The sequence below is a fragment of the Neophocaena asiaeorientalis genome, unplaced genomic scaffold, assembly GCF_003031525.2.
Source record: "Neophocaena asiaeorientalis asiaeorientalis breed wild unplaced genomic scaffold, Neophocaena_asiaeorientalis_V1.1 scaffold150, whole genome shotgun sequence".
Lineage (NCBI taxonomy): Eukaryota > Metazoa > Chordata > Mammalia > Artiodactyla > Phocoenidae > Neophocaena > Neophocaena asiaeorientalis.
Genome location: NW_020176571.1, coordinates 21905161 through 21927919, shown reverse-complemented (window position 1 = coordinate 21927919; position 22759 = coordinate 21905161). Strand labels below are relative to the sequence as shown.

At 38.0% G+C, this 22759-nt stretch overlaps 2 protein-coding genes across 4 annotated transcripts in view; one reads left to right on the top strand and one right to left on the bottom strand.

The window, feature by feature from the left end:
• MANSC4 (MANSC domain containing 4) overlaps positions 1-10456 on the top strand; it is a 15420-nt gene extending 4964 nt beyond the window's left edge. For both annotated transcript variants that reach the window (XM_024733263.1, XM_024733262.1), the window contains exons 3-5: positions 334-880; positions 3598-3732; positions 6158-10456. In XM_024733263.1, coding sequence (XP_024589031.1) covers positions 652-880; positions 3598-3732; positions 6158-6831 — 1038 coding nt within the window. In that variant the 5' untranslated portion in view covers positions 334-651 and the 3' untranslated portion in view covers positions 6832-10456. The remainder of the gene's footprint in view (positions 1-333; positions 881-3597; positions 3733-6157) is intronic.
• Positions 10153-22759, bottom strand: part of MRPS35 (mitochondrial ribosomal protein S35) — a 42508-nt gene continuing 29901 nt past the window's right edge. Inside the window, exon 6 of one of the 2 annotated variants that reach the window (XM_024733265.1) lies at positions 10153-11290. In XM_024733265.1, the coding sequence (XP_024589033.1) occupies positions 11021-11290 (270 nt within the window). In that variant the 3' untranslated portion in view covers positions 10153-11020. The remainder of the gene's footprint in view (positions 11291-22759) is intronic. The other variant, XM_024733264.1, reaches the window with a different exon arrangement.

The following is a 22759-nucleotide window of genomic DNA, read 5'->3' as shown; positions in this document are numbered from 1 at the left end:
TTTTATTTTTTTTTTTTTTTTTTTTTTTTTTTTTTGGTGAAAACAAAGAATTTAAACCCATGCTCAAACTAGTTTTCTAGTGAACCTGAATTAGAACTTCAAATCAAAGAAAATAAGATAATTGAAAAAAAAAACCCTGCAGTCACAAGTTTCTTAAAAAACTTTATAGAAGTGTCCTGACAAAATGATGTCTTGTTTCTGGTGAAATGGATCCTTCCTTTATCTGACATCAAGTGACTAAACTATTGTTTTCCTCAGAAACACTCTTGGCTAGGATTTCAACTTGCCTTTATATTTACTTAGTAAAAGGTGTCTGTGACTTCACTTTCACAGAAAGAATAAAAGCAGAGGAAAGAATCTACGTCTTCCAAAGGCTAAAGGACAGAGTATTGAAATGGCCTGGAAAGTGTTCAGCATTAACAGCAGCAAGTCAAATGTTCACCTGGGGTGCAACTGGGAAGAAACAAAAGAAAAATCAACGTGCAGTCAAAGAGCCGCTTCATTTTTCTAGAAAGTGACCCTTCACAGAGTTCCAAGGGAGCCTTCTCCCTTAACAACAGCCCTGAAGTTCCAGAAACCATTCTAAACCCTGATGGTCAGCTTCAGTGTCTGTCTGGTCATCAGACATTGCCGAGTCTTCATCCCAGGGAAATGCATGTGGTGGTCGTGGCAGCAGACGTGATTTTGCTCTTAAGCATGGGGTGGACCTCAGACTCTCTCTGCTCACCCACTGTGTTTTACAGAGACTGCTGGATCCGACGCTTCCCAGGTCTCCTAATTGACCTGGAGGAGTCTCAGAAGCTGGGGGCCCAGTTCTTGAAGTATTATTCCGAAAGCACTGGTCAGAAGTGCAGTCGGAGCTGCTGTCTTAGGAAGGATGGTAAGTGTCGATGATAGACCTGAGCAAAAATCAGGGGAAACATCCAAAATGAGGACCTAAGAAAGGACCCTTAGGCAGAGGGTGCAGTGAACAGTTGATGGGGACTAGAGAAGATGCCCTGGGATGAGGCAGTGGGCAGAGGGGGAGAGACACTGAGACTGATTTTGTAGCTGGGGCCAGTGCAGGCTCCATTTACAAATCTAGTAATGACCCGGGAGGCTATGAACCTACAGGTAACAGAGAACCTCTTCTCTTCACTAAAGTGCTCAATGAAAATATTGCCTTGAGGGCTGGCTAACAATATTTCTATGGCCCAGAACATAGCATATATGATTTCAAAAATATTTCCTTTTCAAGGTTCTTTTGGTGATATTGGTATCGTATCACACTTTTGAAATGTGCTTGCTTGGGTTGACCAAGTGTGGGGATGTATTGAACAGGAATTTAGATTGTGATTCATGTTTTGAAAGAAACAGGGAAATATATGTCAACTAGAAAAAGAGGAAAGGAGGGAGAGAGAGAGAGAGCGCGAAAGAGAGAGAGAGAATGAGAGAGAGAGAAAGTTAGTTTTCAAAATATCCTAACAGAATTTTTTTTTTTTTGGTCTGAAATCTGGATTCAGGGTTAAATATCATTCATATAATATAATCAAGGCCTATAACTAGGAAAACATTTCATTGTTGCAGAATTTCAAGTTACATTTGATTAAAGACTTCATTTATTTTTCATTTCTCCAAGATTTGAAAGCGACTTGGAAAGAAACAACAAAAGCAACACAGCACTTTAAAATAATTCTCTTGTTGTTCCACATTTTCTTCCCGTGATTTCTTACCGACATTAATTGCCAATGCCTCCTATCCAATTATCCATGTAAGATTTCTGGGATGCAAATTGGAGCTCCTTGGAGAGTCTAAACCGACTGTCAAGAGACCACAGTGTGAGAAGTTGTCACAGGCTTAGCCCTCAAAAGTTAATCAGGCACAGAAGAGAGCAATTAATTTATTAAAGGGAAATTTTGGAAAAGGTAGCAAATCTAGATATTCTGCTTTCAGATGCTTATAACCCCAGAAGCCTTCACTGAGAGGAGATGAGGGAGGGGTGATACCTTTTCAGCATTTTCCTGTGGCATGAATTTACCTGACTCTCCACACCAGGGAAGCTGTGGCCTCTGGACTTCCGGGGATACTAAAAGCATCCAGTAGAATTCCAGGATTTTAGAGCCTCTGTGGCTTCCAAGTTGTGGCTTTCTTTCTCCAGAAGAAGAAAAGGCATGAACACACATCCCAGTTTTTACCTAGAAGCCAGAACTTTAAAATGCACAATCCTGCAATAGCTAACCTACTCAGAACTGGGACTCTGAAATATGCATGAAGAATGTAAAAGATCTTGAAAAATTGCTCCCTACAGCATCCACTACTTTATCAGAAATTTAGATGTCTAAATTTGAATATTCTTCCTTCCTTTTCCTTAAACTTTACAGCACAGTCCTCAGGGAATGTGTTTGTAATCTATAATGTATTAGCAATGTATTATTAGTTGACTTTTGTCCTATTCTGTCTCCTTCTGGAAAAATAGAGTGTAGAAACACGGGGTGTCCCAGAAGTAATAGGGGAGACGTAACCCCCGCAGTTAACCTTACACAGAAGCAGAGCAGGTTCTGCCAGCAATTCCACAGCAGCTGTAGGCACACTCAGAGGTCTGGTAATCGTACACTCTCCCTCCGTAATCTCATTTTATTAAAGAAGCTGATACCTTTGGGCCAATGAATATTTCCCATCACATGGTTCCTACTACACTACAGCAGGAGGAAAATCTGTGCTGCACTTAAGGGAGGACAGACTGAAGATTTGCATTCAACAAATCTGACCTTCCAGAAATAACACGGTATCTTTTATGGAGCAAATCTACTTAGAAAAGGGGAGCCGGCAAGAGCAAATGATGAGCCCCTCCCCACTAGAATCCCAAATGCTAACCACCTTGTCTGTCTACTCCCTTCCTCTCTGAATGACACCGATCAGCTTTTCACTGGACGTGGCTTTGCAGCATGGGGCTAGCACACACCTGCAGTCGGGGTCGAGGTAATGTTCACCCAGCCTGCTGCCTTTATGCCACCTGGGCCTCTCCCAACAACACGGGTCATTACTGTTTTTGCCCTTCCTATCACTCCCCCTTCTGTTACAGGCTTTGTCTATTTTTTTCCCTCTTTCTCTCTCTCTGTTGAACTTCAGTGCCTTAGTATTCTGAGAGGGTATTGCATCTAGAAATCTGATCTATGTAAATCCCCAGAGGTTTTTGTAGCCAATTGGATTTTCCTGAACATAAAATACTGGGAAATGATTCCAGGTAATCTGTGTAGCATGGGATGTGTGAAAGATTACTGAGAATATTGGTAGCTATTTTTTTTTTTTACATCTTTACTAGAGTATAATTGCTTTACAATGGTGTGTTAGTTTCTGCTTTATAACAAAGTGAATCAGTTATACATATACATATGTTACCATATCTCTTCCCTCTAGCAGCTATTTTTTTGAAGAGGCATTTTCCCATATTCACAGAAGCATTTGCGATAGTTCATAATGTTCTGTAAGATGTCTGAACATAGCCCTGCCACGTACTGTTAATCCAGTGCTCTTGAAAGAAATGTAAGCTACTCAGAGCTCATCAAGCTGCAGAAATCAAGACCATCTGCAGATGTACTTTGCCTGCTTCCTTTTCAGTTTCCTGTAACTTGGCTGTCTTCTTCCACGACCCTATTCATGGCGATGTCAACTGCCTCCATATTCACTGCCCAACCCTGGAGAGCTGCATATTGGAGCCCGGAACCAGCGCCATTTTATACAACATAACAGACGGTAATGATTTATGTCCTTTGTATGTATTTTGAAGAATGTCAGTAATATTTTAGTAGAGGCATATAACCTAGAGATTGGTTGGCAGTAGCCATGTATGAATCTAAATCATTATTTCCCAGTGAAGTCTGTCTGGAAAAGTTTGGGGCTTCCAGGGCAGAAAACTAAAAGGAAATTCCCATTCATTTGGCATGTTCGGCAAGGATGAGTTCATCCCAGATAACAGAGCATATGTGACTGAACAAGAGCATTGTATTTCATTTATTCCAAGAGCCTTCAGCAAGAACCAAAATAGGTATTTCTACTGTAGTGGTTAAGGATACCACTAGGAAATAAAGAAAATGCTAAATGTCAGTTTTGAGGTTCGCTGATGCTGTATACAAGGATTCTACAAAGATGGATGTCAGGGATGGGGAAATGCACTTAGAGCCACACATTAGCATAGCATTGGTCCCAAGATAACAACTGCATTTTTCCTTTAGAAAAATACATATTTAAGTGTCCTTTCCCATGTATATAATCTCAGGGTACAAATCAGTAAACATCAAAGAATAGATTTTTGCCAACACGATACAAAGGAGGTGAATTTCTTGATCAGTCTGACTTATTGAACACATAATGCTCCATGCTGTGCTCCACACTGCAGGAGATTACAGCCATATCTCTGCCCTCGAGCTCCTTCTAATCTAGTTGATGCAACAAGTCTTACAATTAGTGTAAGACATAAAATTAAATACAAAAATGTGTGATACTGCCTCAAGTACAAAGGCTCAAAAGAAGGGGAGACTAAAGAAAGCTCAATTATTCAGAGGAGGCTTCATGGAAGACGCCAGGTAGAGGCAAGAAAAGGAGCTCCATATCACACCCCAGGAAAGCACAAACACTGGTGTGGCTCCAATAGGGGCACATTTGGGGCTGCAATGGAAGTATGGGTAGGATAGGGTAGGCCAGGTAACAAAAGGACAGAGGAGAGTTTTGGTTTGACTTTGTCAGAAATATGGAACCAGCAAAGGTATTTCATGAGAAAGCACTATCATTAAAGTGATGTCTGGTTATCTTAGCCCAGGAAAATTATATGTAGGATGCAGATTAGAAAATGCAGTCAGGGTAATGTTATATCTGGACAAGGTGACTGTAGTTGCAACGAAGAGGAGGGATGGTTGCTAGCATATTGGGAAGGGCTTGGATAGCACTTAGTTGCTTTTTGGATAAAGAAGAAGAGAACTGAAGATTCAAAAATCCTGTTGCAGTGCAGAGTCCAGCATGGGTGACAGAAGAATGATGATGCTGCTGAAAAAGACAAAGAGGCAGACCAGATGATGGTTTTGAGAATGCCAGCGGTGATGTGAGATGTTTAGGTGGGAACCTCCAGTAGAGCACAGGAGAACTGAGATCAGAGCTCAAGAAAGAGGAAAAAGTTGGGGATGTGGATTTCAGGGCCATCAGTGTAGTGGTGACAGTTGATGAGGATAATCTTTTGGTGACCGGGGGGTGAGAGGGTGGTTGGTATGGGATGATGAGAAATACAGCAGAAAACCAAGGACTAAAGACTAAAGATTATTGGACAATCAGTGAGGACCAAGGAGAGAACCAGCACAAAGGAAGGGAAAAGCGAGAGGCAGGCAGTCTGAGATAAAGTGCCAAAGGAATTTGGGGTCCAGGGAGTCACGGGAGAAGAATGCAAAGAGAGGTGGCCATCATTATCAAGAACAAGAGAGAAGCCAAAGCAATGAGATACAGTGATAAGGAAACAGGGAAAGTACTGATCACCCCAGAAGCAGAATTGGTAGAATAGTGAGGGTGGAAACAAAATGTCAGAAGGCACAAAACAAAGTCAGAAAGGAAAGGAAGGGAGTAGGTGGTGGTGTGTTGAGAGTGAGAGCACACTCAAGAGAGACTGAAAGGGAAACAGTGTGACAACTGTAAAGCTGTTGAGAGTTTTTGAAGCCAGAGGGAAAGGAGTTTTACAAGGAGAGAGAGAACCCTGAAGGCCCTCAGGCACTGGACCCTCAGGCACTGGGAAGGGATGAGATTTAGGGCTCTGCTAATAATTCTGCATAGTTACACTTCTCAGGCCCCATTTTGTTTGACTTTAATTGTCATACATATCAAATGGTTACTGTTTCTGCAGCTCTTGCCCAATACTGCTATTGTTGCGCAAAAGCCCTGGCAGTTTTCTCCACGATGTGATGTAGCCAAGTTCGTTTGCAACAGAAAGTGTCTTAGAAAGTTAAGAAAAATTCAAACATGGCTAGTATGTTTCTAAGCCTTTCAGAAGTAGGCTGAAACTTGAAATTAGGTGGAACTTGAAATTAGTTTAGTTCAATAACTTATAGTGGCAAAATCCAAGACTTCTCCAAACTGTACTTTAAGGTCCTGTCTTCTAAATTAAAAATAAAATTTAAATGATGCCTTATTTATATTTCAGGTGTAGATCCAGATTTGCTGGTTTTTGAACAATCACTGCCCACATATCTAAACACCCGTTATTCATCTAATATACGGGAGAGACTAAGGATTCTAAAAGCTATGTATTTAGATAAACAACAAACGACCATGATAAACCAAATGCTACCATCAGTAGAGGCTCCATCTTCAACCACATATCAAGATTTGTTTGCAACCACAAATACTACTAGGTACTCCAAGGAATTAACCACAGACTCTTGGGCAAGATTCATTTCTCTGAATGACTCCATTACCACAAATGTAAATATGGTGTCAGCCAGTACCAAGTTCATCAGCAATCCAGATAACAAGACTATTTCTCCTTTCTTTGTGCCGATAGACACAAAACTTTCTCATGTGCCTTTTCCATCCCAACTCAACAGTAGCAAACAAGTACTGAACAAAACCAAAGGGTACAACAGCAGAAACCGTACATCTGAGAATGAAGACACAACACCTGATGGGGCACCTGTGACTTCCAAGACGTGGTTGGTTCCTTTGGTCCTCTGCACCTCTGTCACCTTCCTCTGCTGTTGTGTAGTCATCCTGGCATCTGGATGCTGTCGAAAGCACCAGGGCCAGTATAAACTAGGACAGAGAAAGTCAGGATCCAAGCAAATTAAAAAATGTACCATTCTGAAGGAGCGCTCTTAATGGTAAAAGATGTGAGCATTGTAAGCTTTTAAGAGTATCATTTGTAGTTTTCTGTAAGACGAGGGCAGTTTGGTTAAAAAAAATAAAAAGCACAGATACCCATTCTTACCAGTCTCTAAAGAATGCCAATGTTTGATAAACATAATTGTCTTTTTATTTCCATTTTTTGAATAGTGTACCTTTTGAAGTTCGAAAATTCTAATCTCTGCAGTTATTCAGCACCATGTAAGAGATAGTTTTAAGTGCTGTACATGTATTAACTTGTTGATTCCTTGAACTCTGTGAGATAAGTATACTACTGTTAACTATTAGACTGTTCTTATCACATTTTACAGATGAGGAAACTGAGGAAAGAGAGGCTAAGTATCTTGCCTAAAGTCACACAGCTAGTATGTAGCAAAGCCTGACTTAATAGGCAACATGGTTCAAAAGTCCATGTTCAAAATCACTGTTGGACTACAAGCCTCCATTTTCTCAATGAGTATGGAAAAAAGATACAGGGAGGAAAACACCATAACGTCATATTTGGTTCCTGTCAAGGTCATATTATTGTCACATATTTTAATGAAATCTTTTAGTGGCTTGAGCAGAAAAGCACTATAAACGATTACAGTTACTAACCCATGAGCAAAAGTTTCCTGATTTTTATATAATTTTTTATGTTCAATTGATTAATCTTTCTCAATCTTAATCAATCAGCTTCTTTTTCAAAAACTGACATGCCTCTCAATAATTATGGCACTAAGATCTTTGAGTTTTCTGTTGACTTCTGTTGAATAAATCTTGGGAGTTGTTTAGTTTATGTCCCTCAGTTGTATAAGTTGTTTTCCCAGGTGCAAATATTAGCTCTAGGTATTTCAAGCTCTGTCCACTTACACCAGATTCACCCCTAAATCTTATACTCTGACTCTTAAGTGTAGAAAACTGTAATTCAAGTCTCTAATGATCTTAAACTTTAGGCCCTTAATCTCATCTCTGAAAATATTTTTTAATGTGAGGACATTAAAAGACAGCCATTTAAGCATAATGAACAAAGAGGAAATCCTATTATAAGATTAATAAAATAGCACTCTTCCCTCAGAATATTAACCACAAATAAGTCTGAATTTTTAAAATATAATCGATTTACATTAATTTGCTATTCATATTACATATCATAAATGTTATCAATTTCTTAATACATTAGGAAAAAAACTCAGGCAATTTGGGGGGGGATATCAAGATTTAAATTACCTTATATTTAAGTTATTTAGGAAGCTGTCTTTAAAAATTATTTGTATATACATTCTTTTAAAAGGTTATTTAATTTTCTTTCAAATATATACAAACTGTTGGAAGGTTTTCCAACTAGGGCTACCAAAAAAAGAAGTTTTTTCTTCCTTGAGATTTCTCAGAATTTTATTTGTTCCCTAAAATTGATAACTGTTTTATAGAAATGACCATAATTTGGGAAAAACATATTTACATTTGTAAGAAAACAAACACACTCCTTCTCTTCTTCAGCCCCTACCTTTGACCATCAGATAAACTGAGTAAACTTAGACTGTAGAGGCGACCTGAACAGTCAGCCAAGACAAAAACGACTGGGCCTAGAAACCATGTCCTTATTGGAAGCCAAAGGGACCAAAGAGAACTTCTGAATAGAATTTAAAACATTAAGAAACAAAGATCACAGGGCCTAGTCAACAACTAAGGCTAAGGTTGTTACCACCATTTAGGAAATAACCATGATATCGAAATTTTTCCAGCACTGAAACAGCCAGACCTTTGGGGAAAAAAATCTGTAATAGTCCAGTATTATGACACATTTACCAATTTTGGAAAGAAAATATGCAAAGAAAAAAACTAAAGCTCCCTACAATTAAGAAAACAGGTTTGTTCTATTTCTTAGTTGCCTATGTGTTTAAGCACATTCTGAGCTATGAAATTTAAGAGTTTGAAGTCAGAAGTGATTGCATATCATCAGTACAGCAAAAAGTGTCCCCTAGAATCCTCGTTGTAAGGATGAGTATGATGTTCGTTGTATACATTAGATCAGTTAGAGCTTAAGGACAAGAGTCTAAATAATGACAAAAAATGCTGTTCAATTATTGCTAACATTACAATGACAGCAACGGTTACCCTTCTGAGGCAGTTTTGTATTAATCTTACAGCTCTAAGATTTTGCCATTAGGTGTCAATGCCACAGCCTTAGAGTCTTAGGTCTTTGCTCAGAGTTAGCCAAACTGCAAAGGTTAAAAGGGCACAGTCTTCTACAAGACCACCTTTACTTGTGACACCAACTATAAGTTCGGGGGATGGGGAGTCCCCAAACCACTCTCAGGTTCAATAATTCAGTAGAGGAATTCACAGAACCCAATGAAAGCTATTATACTCACAGTTACGGTTTATTACAGGGAAAGGATATAGATTAAAATCAGCCAAGGGAAGAAGCACCAAGGATGAAGTTCAGGAGTGATCCAAACTCACAGGTTTTGGTGTCCTCTCCCCGTGGAAGCAGGATGCATTACTCTCCCAGTACCAATGTGTGACAGTATGTCTAGAGTATCGCCAACCAGGGAAACCTACCGGAGCCTCAGTGTTCTAAATCTTTATTGAGGCTCCATTACATAGGTATGACTGATCAATTACCTGGGCAGTTGATCTCAGCTGCTGGGTGGACTTACCAAGAAACTCAAAGCTCCCCAACCCTAAACACATGGTTGGTTTTCCTGGCATGCCTAGGACTATCAGGTATAGCGAGCCCCACCTAAAATCCATTGTGACTGACTCCTGCCCTAACCAAAGACACTTCTATGAGGTATGACAGATTACCTCCCAGAAGCTGACAGGAGAGGCCAGATTCTCTTTGAGCAAGGTCAAATTCTTTATTACGTATCATTACTCCATCTGCTTCCATCTTCACTGTATTATTACTACAGGACTGAGGACCCTAATCTACCACCTCTTTACATGTTCCCAAATGACCACCTCTCCTCAGCTTCTACTGTTTTCAAATGTGTCCTTCTTCAGTCCTGTTTCCACACCTGAGTTTTCCTCAACTCTGACTCTCTAAGAAATGTAACACTTCAATACACTTATGTATGCTTTAAACCTGATCTAGAAATTCAGTTGTATCTACTTTTTTATTTGCTATTTCCATCCAGTGGAATGGATGGAACTCAAGGCCCTATTGTTGTCCTTTATAACCTACGGACTCTTGGCCTTGCTAATACTAAATCATATCTTCAATTTATATAAATCTTTTGAGCAATTGTTCTGAAATTCATTTTGGCATTTTATGTTCTCAAATTCTGTCAAGCAAAATAAGTTTTAGGCAAATAACAGCCTCCATAATTCCTTTATTTCAATTTTAAATTAATCACTTGTCGACAACTTTAAGTGGTAAGAAATGACTTACAGATATACTTAAAAGTACTGAATTGACAGCTAAATTGAATGAAATGTTTCCTAGGGCAGTTATTTTGTCATTTACTCCAATTAAATTCAAGATCTTTATACCTCATCTCTTTCCTGAGCTGTGGAAGTTCTAGCTGGGGCATCCAGAGAGATGAATACCAGCTAATCTCCATTTCCAGTTTTCTGCAAGCTTAGGCTTGGAGAAATGAGCCAAAGAAAATGGAAAGCAGGATGCTAAACAGAATTGAATCAACATAAAGTGACCCCCAAATAGAGGAATGGAACAAACTTTTAGGTTAGAAAATACTGCTAAGGACCTGCTTCTAATCAGAATCAGCATGTGCAAAAACTCACTAGGCAGATAGCAGTCATGCAGACAACACACTGGACTTCAGTCAGAGGACTGGGTTCTGGGCCTAGCTTCCCAAATAACCAAAATCATTATTCAAAAGCAACCAAAAAGTACTAATCTGTAGGGAAAGAAATGGAGCAGGTGACAAAACAACAACATTGTATATATATGAATACTAAAGTTGTTATGGTAGAAATAAAATCCAAACACTTTAGAACCAGAAGAAATCACAGAGATCGAATTGGTCTGATTGCCCCAGTGCATAAGTAAGAAAACTTCTGAATAATCACTGCCTTTGTACATTAGGATAAAAGGAATAATTTTAACTCTGATGTAATAAAACAATGGTTTTTTAACATCTTCAACTGTATATCAAATTAGATAATGATTACATATATATCATAAAATTAATAAATCAAGGCAATTTTTCTATATAATTCATGTCAAATTTAATAGTCTCTTCACTGATTCTTTGTACTGAGAAAGGGTATTTTCATTGTCCCCCTCATTCTTAAGACTAACAACAGACTTTCTGTACTCTTCAACTTCTTCAGTACCAAGGAGCTCTTCTTTACTTAATTCCAGATTTTTCTCAGCAGCTTTAATTTGGAGAAGGGTTTCCAGGATGTTTTTTTCTGAGGAGCTATCTTTCCATACATACTCTTCCATGTCTGCTTCAGTCTTCGTTTTCTCCCATTCTTCAGTTTTCTGAAAGGAAAAAACAAGTTCTGAGTTCTGAAAATTATGACTCGAAGTCTGGTCCACACTCTGTGCGTACACCTTGCCTGACCTCCCTTATCCAGCACTGCTGTCCACCTGCACCAGCAGCTTTGGGCTGCACACTCTGTCACATGAGCACCTCGTTACCACTCACTAATTCTACCCACATAATTTACACTTTATCTGCCCTGCAAATTGCACTTACAAAGCAATACTGCTTCCCAAAAGATGTAGAAAACTCACTCCCTGCCACTTTCCAGTCCCTAAACTCTAACTCATCAAACATTTCAAATTTCTGAGGTTCCAAATATGAGAGTTGAAAGGAGACTGTATTTACCTCTGAAACATGCCTCTGGGAATGACAGGGAAGACCAATTATTACAATAAATTTAAAATATAAAGTTCATGTGAGTTTTAGTCATAATGACTTGATAAATTCTGGAATTTTGTCTTATTATCTTTATTTTCTGTTCCTATAATGGAAACAATTTTCATTACTACTTACTTTTTCTTACAAAAATTATTACCATGTTATTTTAGGGAACACTGGTAGGTTTTAGATTAATATAATTCAGATTTATGATTTAAATGAAGATGTAACACTCTGTGAAAAAAATCAAGCAACACAGCTAATATGTAATCTGCCCTGGTTCAGAGAAGTGCTGAATAGCAGCCACATTCTTTCCAAATTAACACATAACAATATTCTGAGCCACAGGCTCTTATGGAATGATCCACTAGTCTTACAACTTTTGAAGGTGGTAAACCCTTCTAAATTATAAAGTTTTTCAAGTATTAAAAGTGAGGCAGATTTGTAAGGTTGTCAGAAATAATATTTTAACTCTGAAAACTCCTCTTGAATCAGACCACAGCTTGAGCAGACAGAGCTCCAAGGCTCCTCAGAGCCAAGTGAGCACCAGGAAGGAGGCAAACAGTCTCCAGCCATGCCACCCTCCCATCCCCACTCCGGCTCCAAAAGCCCACGAAAATAGAAAAGCACTAGAAATTTGTCCCTCAAAGGATAAAGAGGATCCCCACCAAAGGCAAACAAGCCACTGCGGAGGCCACCGACTCAGCAAACCCCATTCGGATCACTGAAGCCCAGGAAAGGAGCTCCTCCACCACAGAGACCCACAAGAAAAAGAAACCCTCCTTTAATCCTTTAAACTGTGTACCCTTTCCTTTAAGAGAAACAAACAGATGTAGGGTGTTTCCTCAGATCCCAGATTCCTGAGCCCAAGTGGGGTCTCTGTACTCGCAGCTCCCCTACGTCTGCCCCACCTCCCTATACTGAATTTATGGCGGAGGACAATGTTCCAACTTACATTCTAGAAACATCGTATCTGGTTGAGAATCTGCTCTGCACCCTCTTTTTAGCCGGTAGGGAGGCTTTCGCTTGGCAGGGGGTCAGGGATAATATGAAATAACTTCCTGTTATGCCCCACCCCCAGAGCCCTGTTGCAAATAACTCCTAACAGCCAAACTCTGAATTTGTACATTTAAAAAAAATAACTGACAAAATTACCCCACCATACCTAATTCTTACTGTAATATATGAGGAAGGAATAAATGTCAGCCCCTTAAAAAAAAATGTCCGAAATTAAATATATCACCGGCCTATCTACTCCTGCCAATGCTTTAAATGTTCAAGACAATGTCATAGTTTCTTCATAATTCTAACTTACAAGTGAAATAAACTTAAGAGGTCAACACATTTTATAAAGCATTAAGTAAAACAGTCCCTCCATCTCATTCTGAACTGTTAGAAGACAAGAATTAAGAGACCTAACTGTTTTAAAAATTATGTTTCACCTAGGTGTTTCTAGATTTTAACTGACTTGAAATAGATGCTTAATCAGAGGAGATAACCAAAGTAAATCCACTAACAATTTTCATCATTTTTTATCTTCCCCTTATATTTGACATATACAATTCTACATTGGTTTGCCAAGGTGTGTTCATAGGTATGCCATGATATTGATTCCCTGAGCACCCAGGTGCCACGTGAGCCTGGTGCAGCAGGGGCAGCCACAAGCATCCTCCCTCCTTTATTTATCTCAGCAGAGAATTTTTGTGTGTGCAGTGACATGAAAAAGGTTAGGAAATCCTAAACTACAGGATAATGCACATTTATACTTCCTGCTGTTCTAAATAGTCTTTGGTAAGGGAAAGTCACTTATATTCTGTGAAGGGCATGGCTTCCTACTAATCCTGTACAGATTCAATGCAGTGCTGGGCTTCAGCAACAAGCTAAACAAAACTCTAGTTTTCTACATACTCTAGCTTTAGGATCCAAACTCTGCACAACTAAATATAAACTCCAAGATAATAATAGTAACAATCTCCCAAACTGAATATTTACTATATACCAGGTACTTTAATACTTACACGTATATATTAATTATTTAATATAATTCATATTAAGACATACTGGGTTAGATCTTGACATCTCTACAGATAAGAAAACTAAGTATTACAGAAGTTAAATAAAGGGGCACAGTCACCTGGGAATGTTTCAGATTTCAGAATTTTTGTATTTTAACTTGTAAAGTTAATGCAGCACGCACACAGTATATTTTGTAACATCTCCAGAGGAGGTCTACGGCAGCACCCCCTAATCAAATATATTACTACTTTTCTAGCAACATGTATGAATAGTCACACTAAATGGGATTAACAAAGGCTATAAATAGCTTCTCATCCATTCAAAGTTCATTTTGCCACCAAATAAGTTATGAAAAGACTAGCAATTTCCAAAGCTTTTTCATTTCAGAATTACAGGTAGAGGGCTTTATATCTGTGATTCCCTCAAGGTCACACAGGGAGGGGTACAGCACAGTATTTACCATGGGCTTTGGGGTTTTACAGAACTGAGTTTAAATCCTACCTTCATCACTTACTACTGTGATAGGCTTACATTTCTATAAGAACTGACTCCCCAGAACTGTTCTGAGGATTAAAAGAAGGAAGAGCTACATACTTAGAGTACCTGGCTCATAATAAACACTAAATAACCATCTACTACTAATATCACAACTTATTAAGAAGAAGAATAAATAAGAGTAGGATTCAAACCCTTGCTGGCACACCTCCAAAATCTACGTTCCCATGTCAAGGGCGCCACTACCACCATCAAGCAATAAAGCGAAACTTTAAAGGGAAATATAAACACAAGAAGTGTCCAAATGTTTTGCCATCATTATTCCCACTCACAAAATCATGACTGATATTTATCAAATGTAGATTAAAAAAATACAGAAACAAAAGGTCTTTATTTATCACTGATAGAAAGGTAATATTTTTCATGCTTATTACTTCTTGATAAATGTTATCACTGATTAGATTTAATTTTCTCAGTTAATAGCGTGTTCTTAAAAATAACTGAATTATCTCCAGTTTTCCAGCAGTCTCCTTTGGGTGAAGGCTTTTTTTGTCTAAGCAAATGTAGAAAACACAAAAACACACACACAGAGAATTTACCTCTTATAAAGACCTGTCTCAAGAAAAAGAAAGCTACTTTTTTGAAGTCCTATGTTACATGTATCAATAAAAAAGATCTTTAGAATTTCTGTTTTTCAAGCAGGAAAAATAAAGATTAATTGTTAGCACTATATTTACCTTCTGAGGGAAATCTTTTATAGTCATTAATACATAAGTTTTCACAGATGGCTGCCATCCAAATGGGGCTTATCATTGAAGAAAGAACAGAGCTAAATGGAAGAGCTGTTGGTTTAAATGATATATTAAGAAGCAATCCCAATGGACCTTTCATAGGGACCCCTTGAATTCTGGCTCCTGGTTCGGTTTGGCTAATGGGAGGCACCAGCAAGACACCTAGAGAATGATGGAGAGTGAGGTCAGGGTTGTCCTTCCCAACTCTCTCCCTGTTGGGGGGGATGCCCCACAGTTCTTGTCAGGTGGCCCATCCATACAACTCTCTCTCCAGTTCTGCAGCTCCTCCCTCCCCTGCCCCTTCAGATATGTGGTGTGATGGCACCCCACTCTCACCACCCCTGAGAACTGCACCCTCACTTGTTTCTGTTACTGAACCTTTGTAAAATGTCTCCTTAATAAAATATCTTGAAAATGAAGAAAAACCAAAAAGCAATTCCAAAATCATCTTCTAGTAATGATAAAAAGGTAATAACATTGTATATAATGCTTGTCACTTGAGAATATTTTTCATATAAGAGGTATAAATATAAAATCCTTGAGGGAAAAAAAACTCCAAATTTCTTTCTTTTAATTTTACATTAAGATTTCCACTTTCAAATAGGATGTAACAGGTCACAGGATGCCTCTGCTTTGGCTACAACTGGAAAAAAGCCAGGTAATCAATATACCAGAGAGTTTTATTTTTTTAATTTTTAAAACATTTTATTTTATTTTATTTATTTATTATTTATTTTTGGTTGTGTTGGGTCTTCGTTGCTGTGCGGGGGCTTTCTCTAGTTGTGAGTAGGGGCTACTCTTCGTTGCAGTGCACAGGCTTCTCATTGTGGTGGCTTCTCTTGTTGTGGAGCATGGGCTCTAGGCACCCGGGTTTCAGTAGTTGTGGCACGCAGGCTTAGTAGTTGTGACGCACGGGCTTAGCTGCTCCACAGCATGTGGGATCTTCCCGGACCAGGGCTCGAACCCATGTCCCCTGCATTGGCAGGTGGATTCTTAACCACTGCACCACCAGAAAAGTCCCACCAGAGAGTTTTAGAATCAATTTGGACTAGATCAATGTGAATTCCAGGCTGCAAGCATATGGGGAGCATCCTTCTGAAAATCCCTAGCCATTTTCTTCCCTGAGTCCATTTTCCAATTCTGTATCAGACTGGCCCTTGGCCCACACAGAAGAACTCTACTCGGGAAAAGAGAAATGAGCAAGGTTTGAGCTGTTACCCAGGGCTTGTATGACAGATTGGAATTGACTGGTTTTAGCTCTGGGGCTACTTATGGGAAGCTGGGGAGGCTGAATCAAGCTTCTGAAGAGCAAATCTCCTATAATCTCATAGTGTTTAGGAGACAAGGTCCTACTAGAGGGAGGAAGTCCTGTTTCACACAACCAATCTCCCTCTCAAGACATCTTCCAGATTCTGCTGAAGGGCTAGAAGTTAACAAGTTAAGCTCAAAACTTCTGAAGAGCACAAGTGACTCTTAAGCAGACTTTGAGATGTGGAAGCGGACTCACCAAGTTCCCAATCAAAATGCCTGAGAAGAGACAAAGGTGAACTAACTCTTAAAAAACTGTAACCCAGCCCTGCTCCAGCTCAATTCTGATTGCATTGAAAGGATAAGCCCCTGACCCTCTCTGCCCAAGAGAAAAAAGAGGAAATTCTTTCTGATGGATGACATCAATTGGAGCTTCTATGGGTCTTTTACATACAATGTCTGGCATGCAATAAACAATTACCAGACACTTGAGACATTTGAAGAAAATAAAATTAATCAATACTTGTGATATTTGCTGCGTGTCCTTCTAAATTCATTTTTTTAAAAAGCACGGCTATGATTACATTTCATTTATAATTTCGTACCCTGACTTGTAATTCACTGCCAAATTTTTATAGCTTCTGATATTACACCCAGGATTGAAGTGGGCAATTGTTTAAGAGTTTCTTTTTTTGTACTGTAGTTGACATGTATTAATTTTAAAGCATAAACAATAACATATTCAAATTACTGGGGGGGCAATTAAAAATACCAATGTAAGCTCAAATTGATCACCATTCAGGCAGTTTGATTAGTTTGTAGACTTCAATTTTAATAACTTAACTATTAAACATTTACAATTTCACCGTTTAACTTATGTATGTACACAATAAATATACATATATACAGTCTCTTTTCTTCCCTGCCTACCATGAGAGAACCTGCTCTGACTACAGCCCTAGAGGAAGGAGCCTTCCATTCCACATGATCCTGTTCTCTTTTCTCCGCAGCTGGCTCAATTATTTACTCACTCATTCGTTCACTCAGTACATATTTGTTACACAACTACTGTCCCAGGCACTGTCTTGCCCTAGAACTGCCAATCTAGTAGGAAACCAAGAGTTGAGGAGGAACCGGGCAGATGAAGACTGATCCCAGTAGAGGAAGAGCATCCATAAAGGCTGGAGGCAGGAACGAGCTTAGGACATTCAGGCCTGAATGAAGGCCAAGGTGAGGAAAGTGGCATGGGATAAGTAAGCACCTTACATATATTAATTCATTTAACTTTCGTAACAACCCTATGAGGCAGTACTATTACTACCTGTTTTCAAATCAGGAAATTGAAGCCCAGAGCAATTAAATAATCTGCCCCAAATCATACTGCTTCTTAGTGGTAGAATGTGTTCCAAAGAACACAGAAACACAGAAAAAAGAACAAAAGAATAACTTAATTTGACCCTATCATCTTTTTTCTCCTTGTAAGCATGAATTCAATACAAAGAAAAACACAATAGCTACTTCATGCAATGGTCAGTGAACTCCAATCTAATAGAAAGCAAAGAAGTATCTGTTCCACTAAATACACAAATGTGTCACCTTCTACCATCTTATTTATAACTCCCTTTGCCTAGAACATGAATCACAGTAATATTCCACTTCTCATGATTACAAGTAAGGCATTGTGCTAGATGAGGAAAAAGTTTTACTAATTAAAAAAATTCAAGTTACTTGAAAATCATAAAAAATAGGAAAAAGTATATCCATAATGGATTAAAAAGCTACTGCCAATACTTTTAGTTATCAAAGCTGAATTTTTAACTGAGCATGTCAAGGAATTCAATTCAAATCAGATCAATTTTTCAAAAATTTACTGAATGCTGATATGCCAGACATTGTACTAGATGCTGGGAATATAAAGATGAATGAAATACACAGTCCTGTCCTCAGTGACCTCACAGTCTAATGAAGCTGGGCAGACATGTATACAGGCAACTACCATAAAAGCAATAAAAGGAATGCTAACTGACAGAGGGAGAAGGGAAAAAGGATGGGAAGAAACATCTGAGAAAGGTTACATCTGAGGTGTATTAAAGGATTCCTATGAATTTGCAAGTCTGATCAATTTGAAAAGGGATATAAGCAAAGAAAAGAGCATATGCAAAGTTATGAAAGAACACATTATGTTCATTATGGTACAGGATACATAACCTACAGTTCATGAGTAGCTGGTAATGAGGTGGTAAACTGCTGTGAATAGACATACTAAGTAGTTTAGATTTTATGCTAGTTAATGGGGAACCACTGAAGGATTTTATAAAGGGATATTTTATAAAGGGATATGATATCTTGCTAGGAGTAGCCAATATTATCCTACAGATTCCATTAACATATTAACATTGTCAAATATAAATTAGCATCATGAATTAAACTCATAGAAGCAAATGTTTGTAGAGAACTTCCAAAATAATATAGCATTAGAATATTTTCCTTTAAATATTTGAAAAAACACATAATCCAATGAAAAGCCTGACCTACATATAGCCCAAAATCATACATCCATGAAAATTAAGTATCTCAAACTGCTGCCAAGATATTTCTTAAAATTTGGGCATAATTATTGATTATTAATAATTTTATTAATAGATCATTAAAAAGCTATACCAGTAAGCTAATTATTGCTAACATCTAACAAGTATGCTACATTTTAAATTACTGAAAAGGGAGTTTCTTTGTTACTCTGTAACTTTACTTTTTAAGTTGGAAACCTACTTCAAAAGTCCATTTTTGGATCTCCAAAAGAATAGACAATGTTTCAATAGCTGTTATTAAACATTTAGTTTAATATTATTAAATGTTATTAAACATGTAGTTACCTAGCACTGACCCAGATAGTCTGAAGAACAAAATACAGTAAGATCAGATGCATGTTAATGAGAGTCTTACAAGATTAGTTAAAAGGACAAAACATACAGGGAAAACAACCCATGGAACATGGACTAAGGCAACTTTTGTAGTCAAGAAAATAAGACAGTATAATTTGCCATCTATGCAAAGTAGGAGTCAAAGAATAAGAGGCTCAAATATATCTGATAAAAGATTAATATCCAAAATATATAAAGAACTCATACAACCCAATAGCAAAAAAAAGAAAAAAAAAAAAAAACCACCTGATTAAAAAATGGGCAGAGGACCTGAATAGACATTTTTCCAAGAAAGACATTCAGATGGCCAAAAGGCACCTGAAAAGGTGCTTACCATCACTAATCATCAGGCAAATGCAAATCAAAACCACAATGATACCGCCTCACACTCATTAGAATGCTTATTACCAAAAAGACAAGAAATAACAAGTGTTGGTGAGGATGTGGAAAGAGAACCTTTGTGCACTGTTGGTGGGAATGTGAAGTGGTGCAGCCACTATGGAAAACAGTATGGAGGTTCCTCAAAAAAATAAAAATAGAGCTACCATATGATCTAGCAATTCCACTTCTGGGTATTTACTGAAGGAAATGAAAACTCTGGCCTGAAAAGATATCTACACCCCCATGTTCACAGAAGCATTATTTATAATAGCCAAGACATGGAAACAACCTAAGTGTCCATGAATGGATGAATGGATAAAGAGTAAGTGGTGCATATATATGCAATAGAATATCATCCAGCCATAAAAAAAGAAGGAAATTCTGCCATTTGCGACAACAGGGATGAACTCTGAGGGCATTATGCTAAGTGAAATAAGTCAGACAGAGAGAGACAAACAGTTATTATCTCACTTATGTGTGGAATCTAAAAGAACAGAAAAGAAACAAAAAAACCCTGAACTCATAGAAGCAGAGAACAATTGGTGGTTGCCAGAGGCTGGGGGTGGGAGGTGGGTAAAATGGGTGAAGGTGATCAAAAGGTACAAACTTCCAGTTATAAAACAAGTAAGTCATGGGGATATAATGTACAGCCTGGTGACTACAGTCAAGAATGCTGTATTGTATACTTGAAAGTTGCTAAGAGAGTAAATCTTAAAAGTTGTCATCACAGGAAAAAATTTTTTATTAACTTTGTGTGGTAATGGATGTTAAGCTGACATACTGTGGTGATCATTTTGTGTTTTATATATATACACACACACACATACACACAAAATTATGTTGTATACCTGAAAATAAGATATTACATGTCAATAATATCTCAGTTAAAAAAGAGAGGTTCGAGTGGGTATCAAAGCCTTGAAGGATATACAAGAAATAAATAAGTAGAGAAAAATAAAAAATTAAATAGTAAATTATATAACCTTTATAACATTTTTTATAATATTTATTACTAAACCAACTTGCTTCTACTAGTGTTCCTCAACAGAAGAGACAGTGTTTTCTCCTTAGGTATTAATCTCCATATCCAACAACACCAAGCAAATAAGAGACAACCAGTAAACATTTGCTCATCAATCAATGAACAGTTCATTTTAATGAAAGCACACTTAATATTTGCCATGAGGATGGTTTACTCTTTCATAAACACTAAAACACTGAAAGAGGTGCCTTTTCACACACCTAGTAAAATGCTACTACATCAGTTCAATATGTTCACAGCCTGGCTCTGAATTATTTTTCAGTCTCATATCCTACCTCTGCCCTGTTGGTCGTGTACCCTGGCCACACCAACTTCTGCCTGCTCTCTAAACCCACCAGGCCTAGAGTCCTTCACCTACTGCACACTCCTACTCATCTTCCAAAACCAGTCACCACTTCCATGATGCTTCAAGGGAGAATTAATCCTTGTATGCACCTCTCACAGCACTATGTTCCAACCTCCCTTACCTAGCGAAACAGACTATATTATAACCACCAAATCCCTCTAGGAATAAAGGTACCTAAAACAGAGGCTCATTCATTTTGATAATCCGAACGATACCTATCACTGTACCTTGTAAACAAGAACAAAATCATTGATGAATGCTAAGAAGAGAAAACAATAAATGTCATTCAAGCATTCTCTGATAACCTGGAAATCTATGTTTATGTGAGCACACACAAAAGATCACTATGAACTCATAACCACTAGACTAAATGGCAATTATGGCTCTGCAAAAGGATTCATCATTTTTATCAGAAATACTTGCAATAAGGTCCCCTTTAAAAATAAACTCTGAGTATAAAATTATCCATTTTGTTACATGACTTTTCAGAACCACTTTAATACAAACCTAGATATATTTCTGACTGGCAACAAGACTATCATGAAGTCCAAATTAGACAGGCAAAAATTCAAATTTTAAAAAGCAGCCATTAGTAATTAAATATCACAATCACCCAAGAACCCTCTGAATCTGATTTCAGATCTCTACATTTTCTAAAGCAAGTGTTTATTTTCTTTCCTCCACCACTGTCTGTGTTTTAGTCTATCTTTTGTGCAAGTCACTTTGTAAAATGCTTCATTCAATCATCTCTTAACCAAATCACTTGTGGAAGGTTTAAAGAACAACATGCAACAAAGTTAACATTTATTATCAGTTGTGCCAGAATGTGAGTCAGATACATGTTGTAAAAATTCAAATACAACAGGGCACAGAGCTGACTTGATCTGCATAAAGTCTTTGTCAAGTTAACTGTGAGCTATACACAGAAACTGGAAATAAATGAATTTGAAATTCTAAGATAAATCTTTCTTCATTTTAGTAGTTAACAATGTTAATAGCCACCATTTAATGAGCACCCACTATTCACCAGACATTTCACATAAATTCTCCCTGATCTATCCAAAAGCCCTTAGAAGAAATCTGAGCCTGACGTTAAAAGGATGGCCAAGGTTACACAGGTAACAAGTAGTGGGATTCAAATCCAAATGTGAATGGTTCCAAAGATTAAAACCTAATTCACTTCTATGCCAACATTGTGTAATACTGAAATATTAAACCCAATTTCTACATGTCTCTTTGCTTCTTTGAACAGCTGAAGAATAAATGGTTTAATGTATATCTGTTTCTCAGTACCTTCTTAGCACTGCAATAATCATTCTGTGAAGCATTACTAAGACTCTATGCTTGAAGTCTATGCTTTGTGAAGTCTATGCCTTTTGAATATGTAAATTAATAAAGAAAACCTCAATTAAAGTTAGAGTTGGCAATGGCCTGTAGAGGAAGGTCTCATGCATTCTCACACTCCATTATTTGCATGCACTGACCTTCACTTTCATGCCCCACTGGAAGAAGCACACACTGCACTCTCAAACAGAAAGTGCAACTACTTTACAATCCCAAAGGAAGAGTTTCTCCTTGCTCAGCAACAGCCCAGGCAATGAGAAACATCTCAGCTCCGCAAATGAAGTCATCACCACCCTAAACTCCTACTTTCCTCCCTTGAACTTTCATTTAGAACAGCCCCTCCCAACTCCCTCCTTTTCCCTATAAAAACAGGCTCCCTTTTCTTTGTTCTCTGGACTTACCTACAGTTCACCATAAACTGCATGTCCCAAATAGCAATTCTTTGCTGTTCCCGAATAAACCCATTTTATTGTTTTAGAAGTCAACAACTTCTACTTTAATAA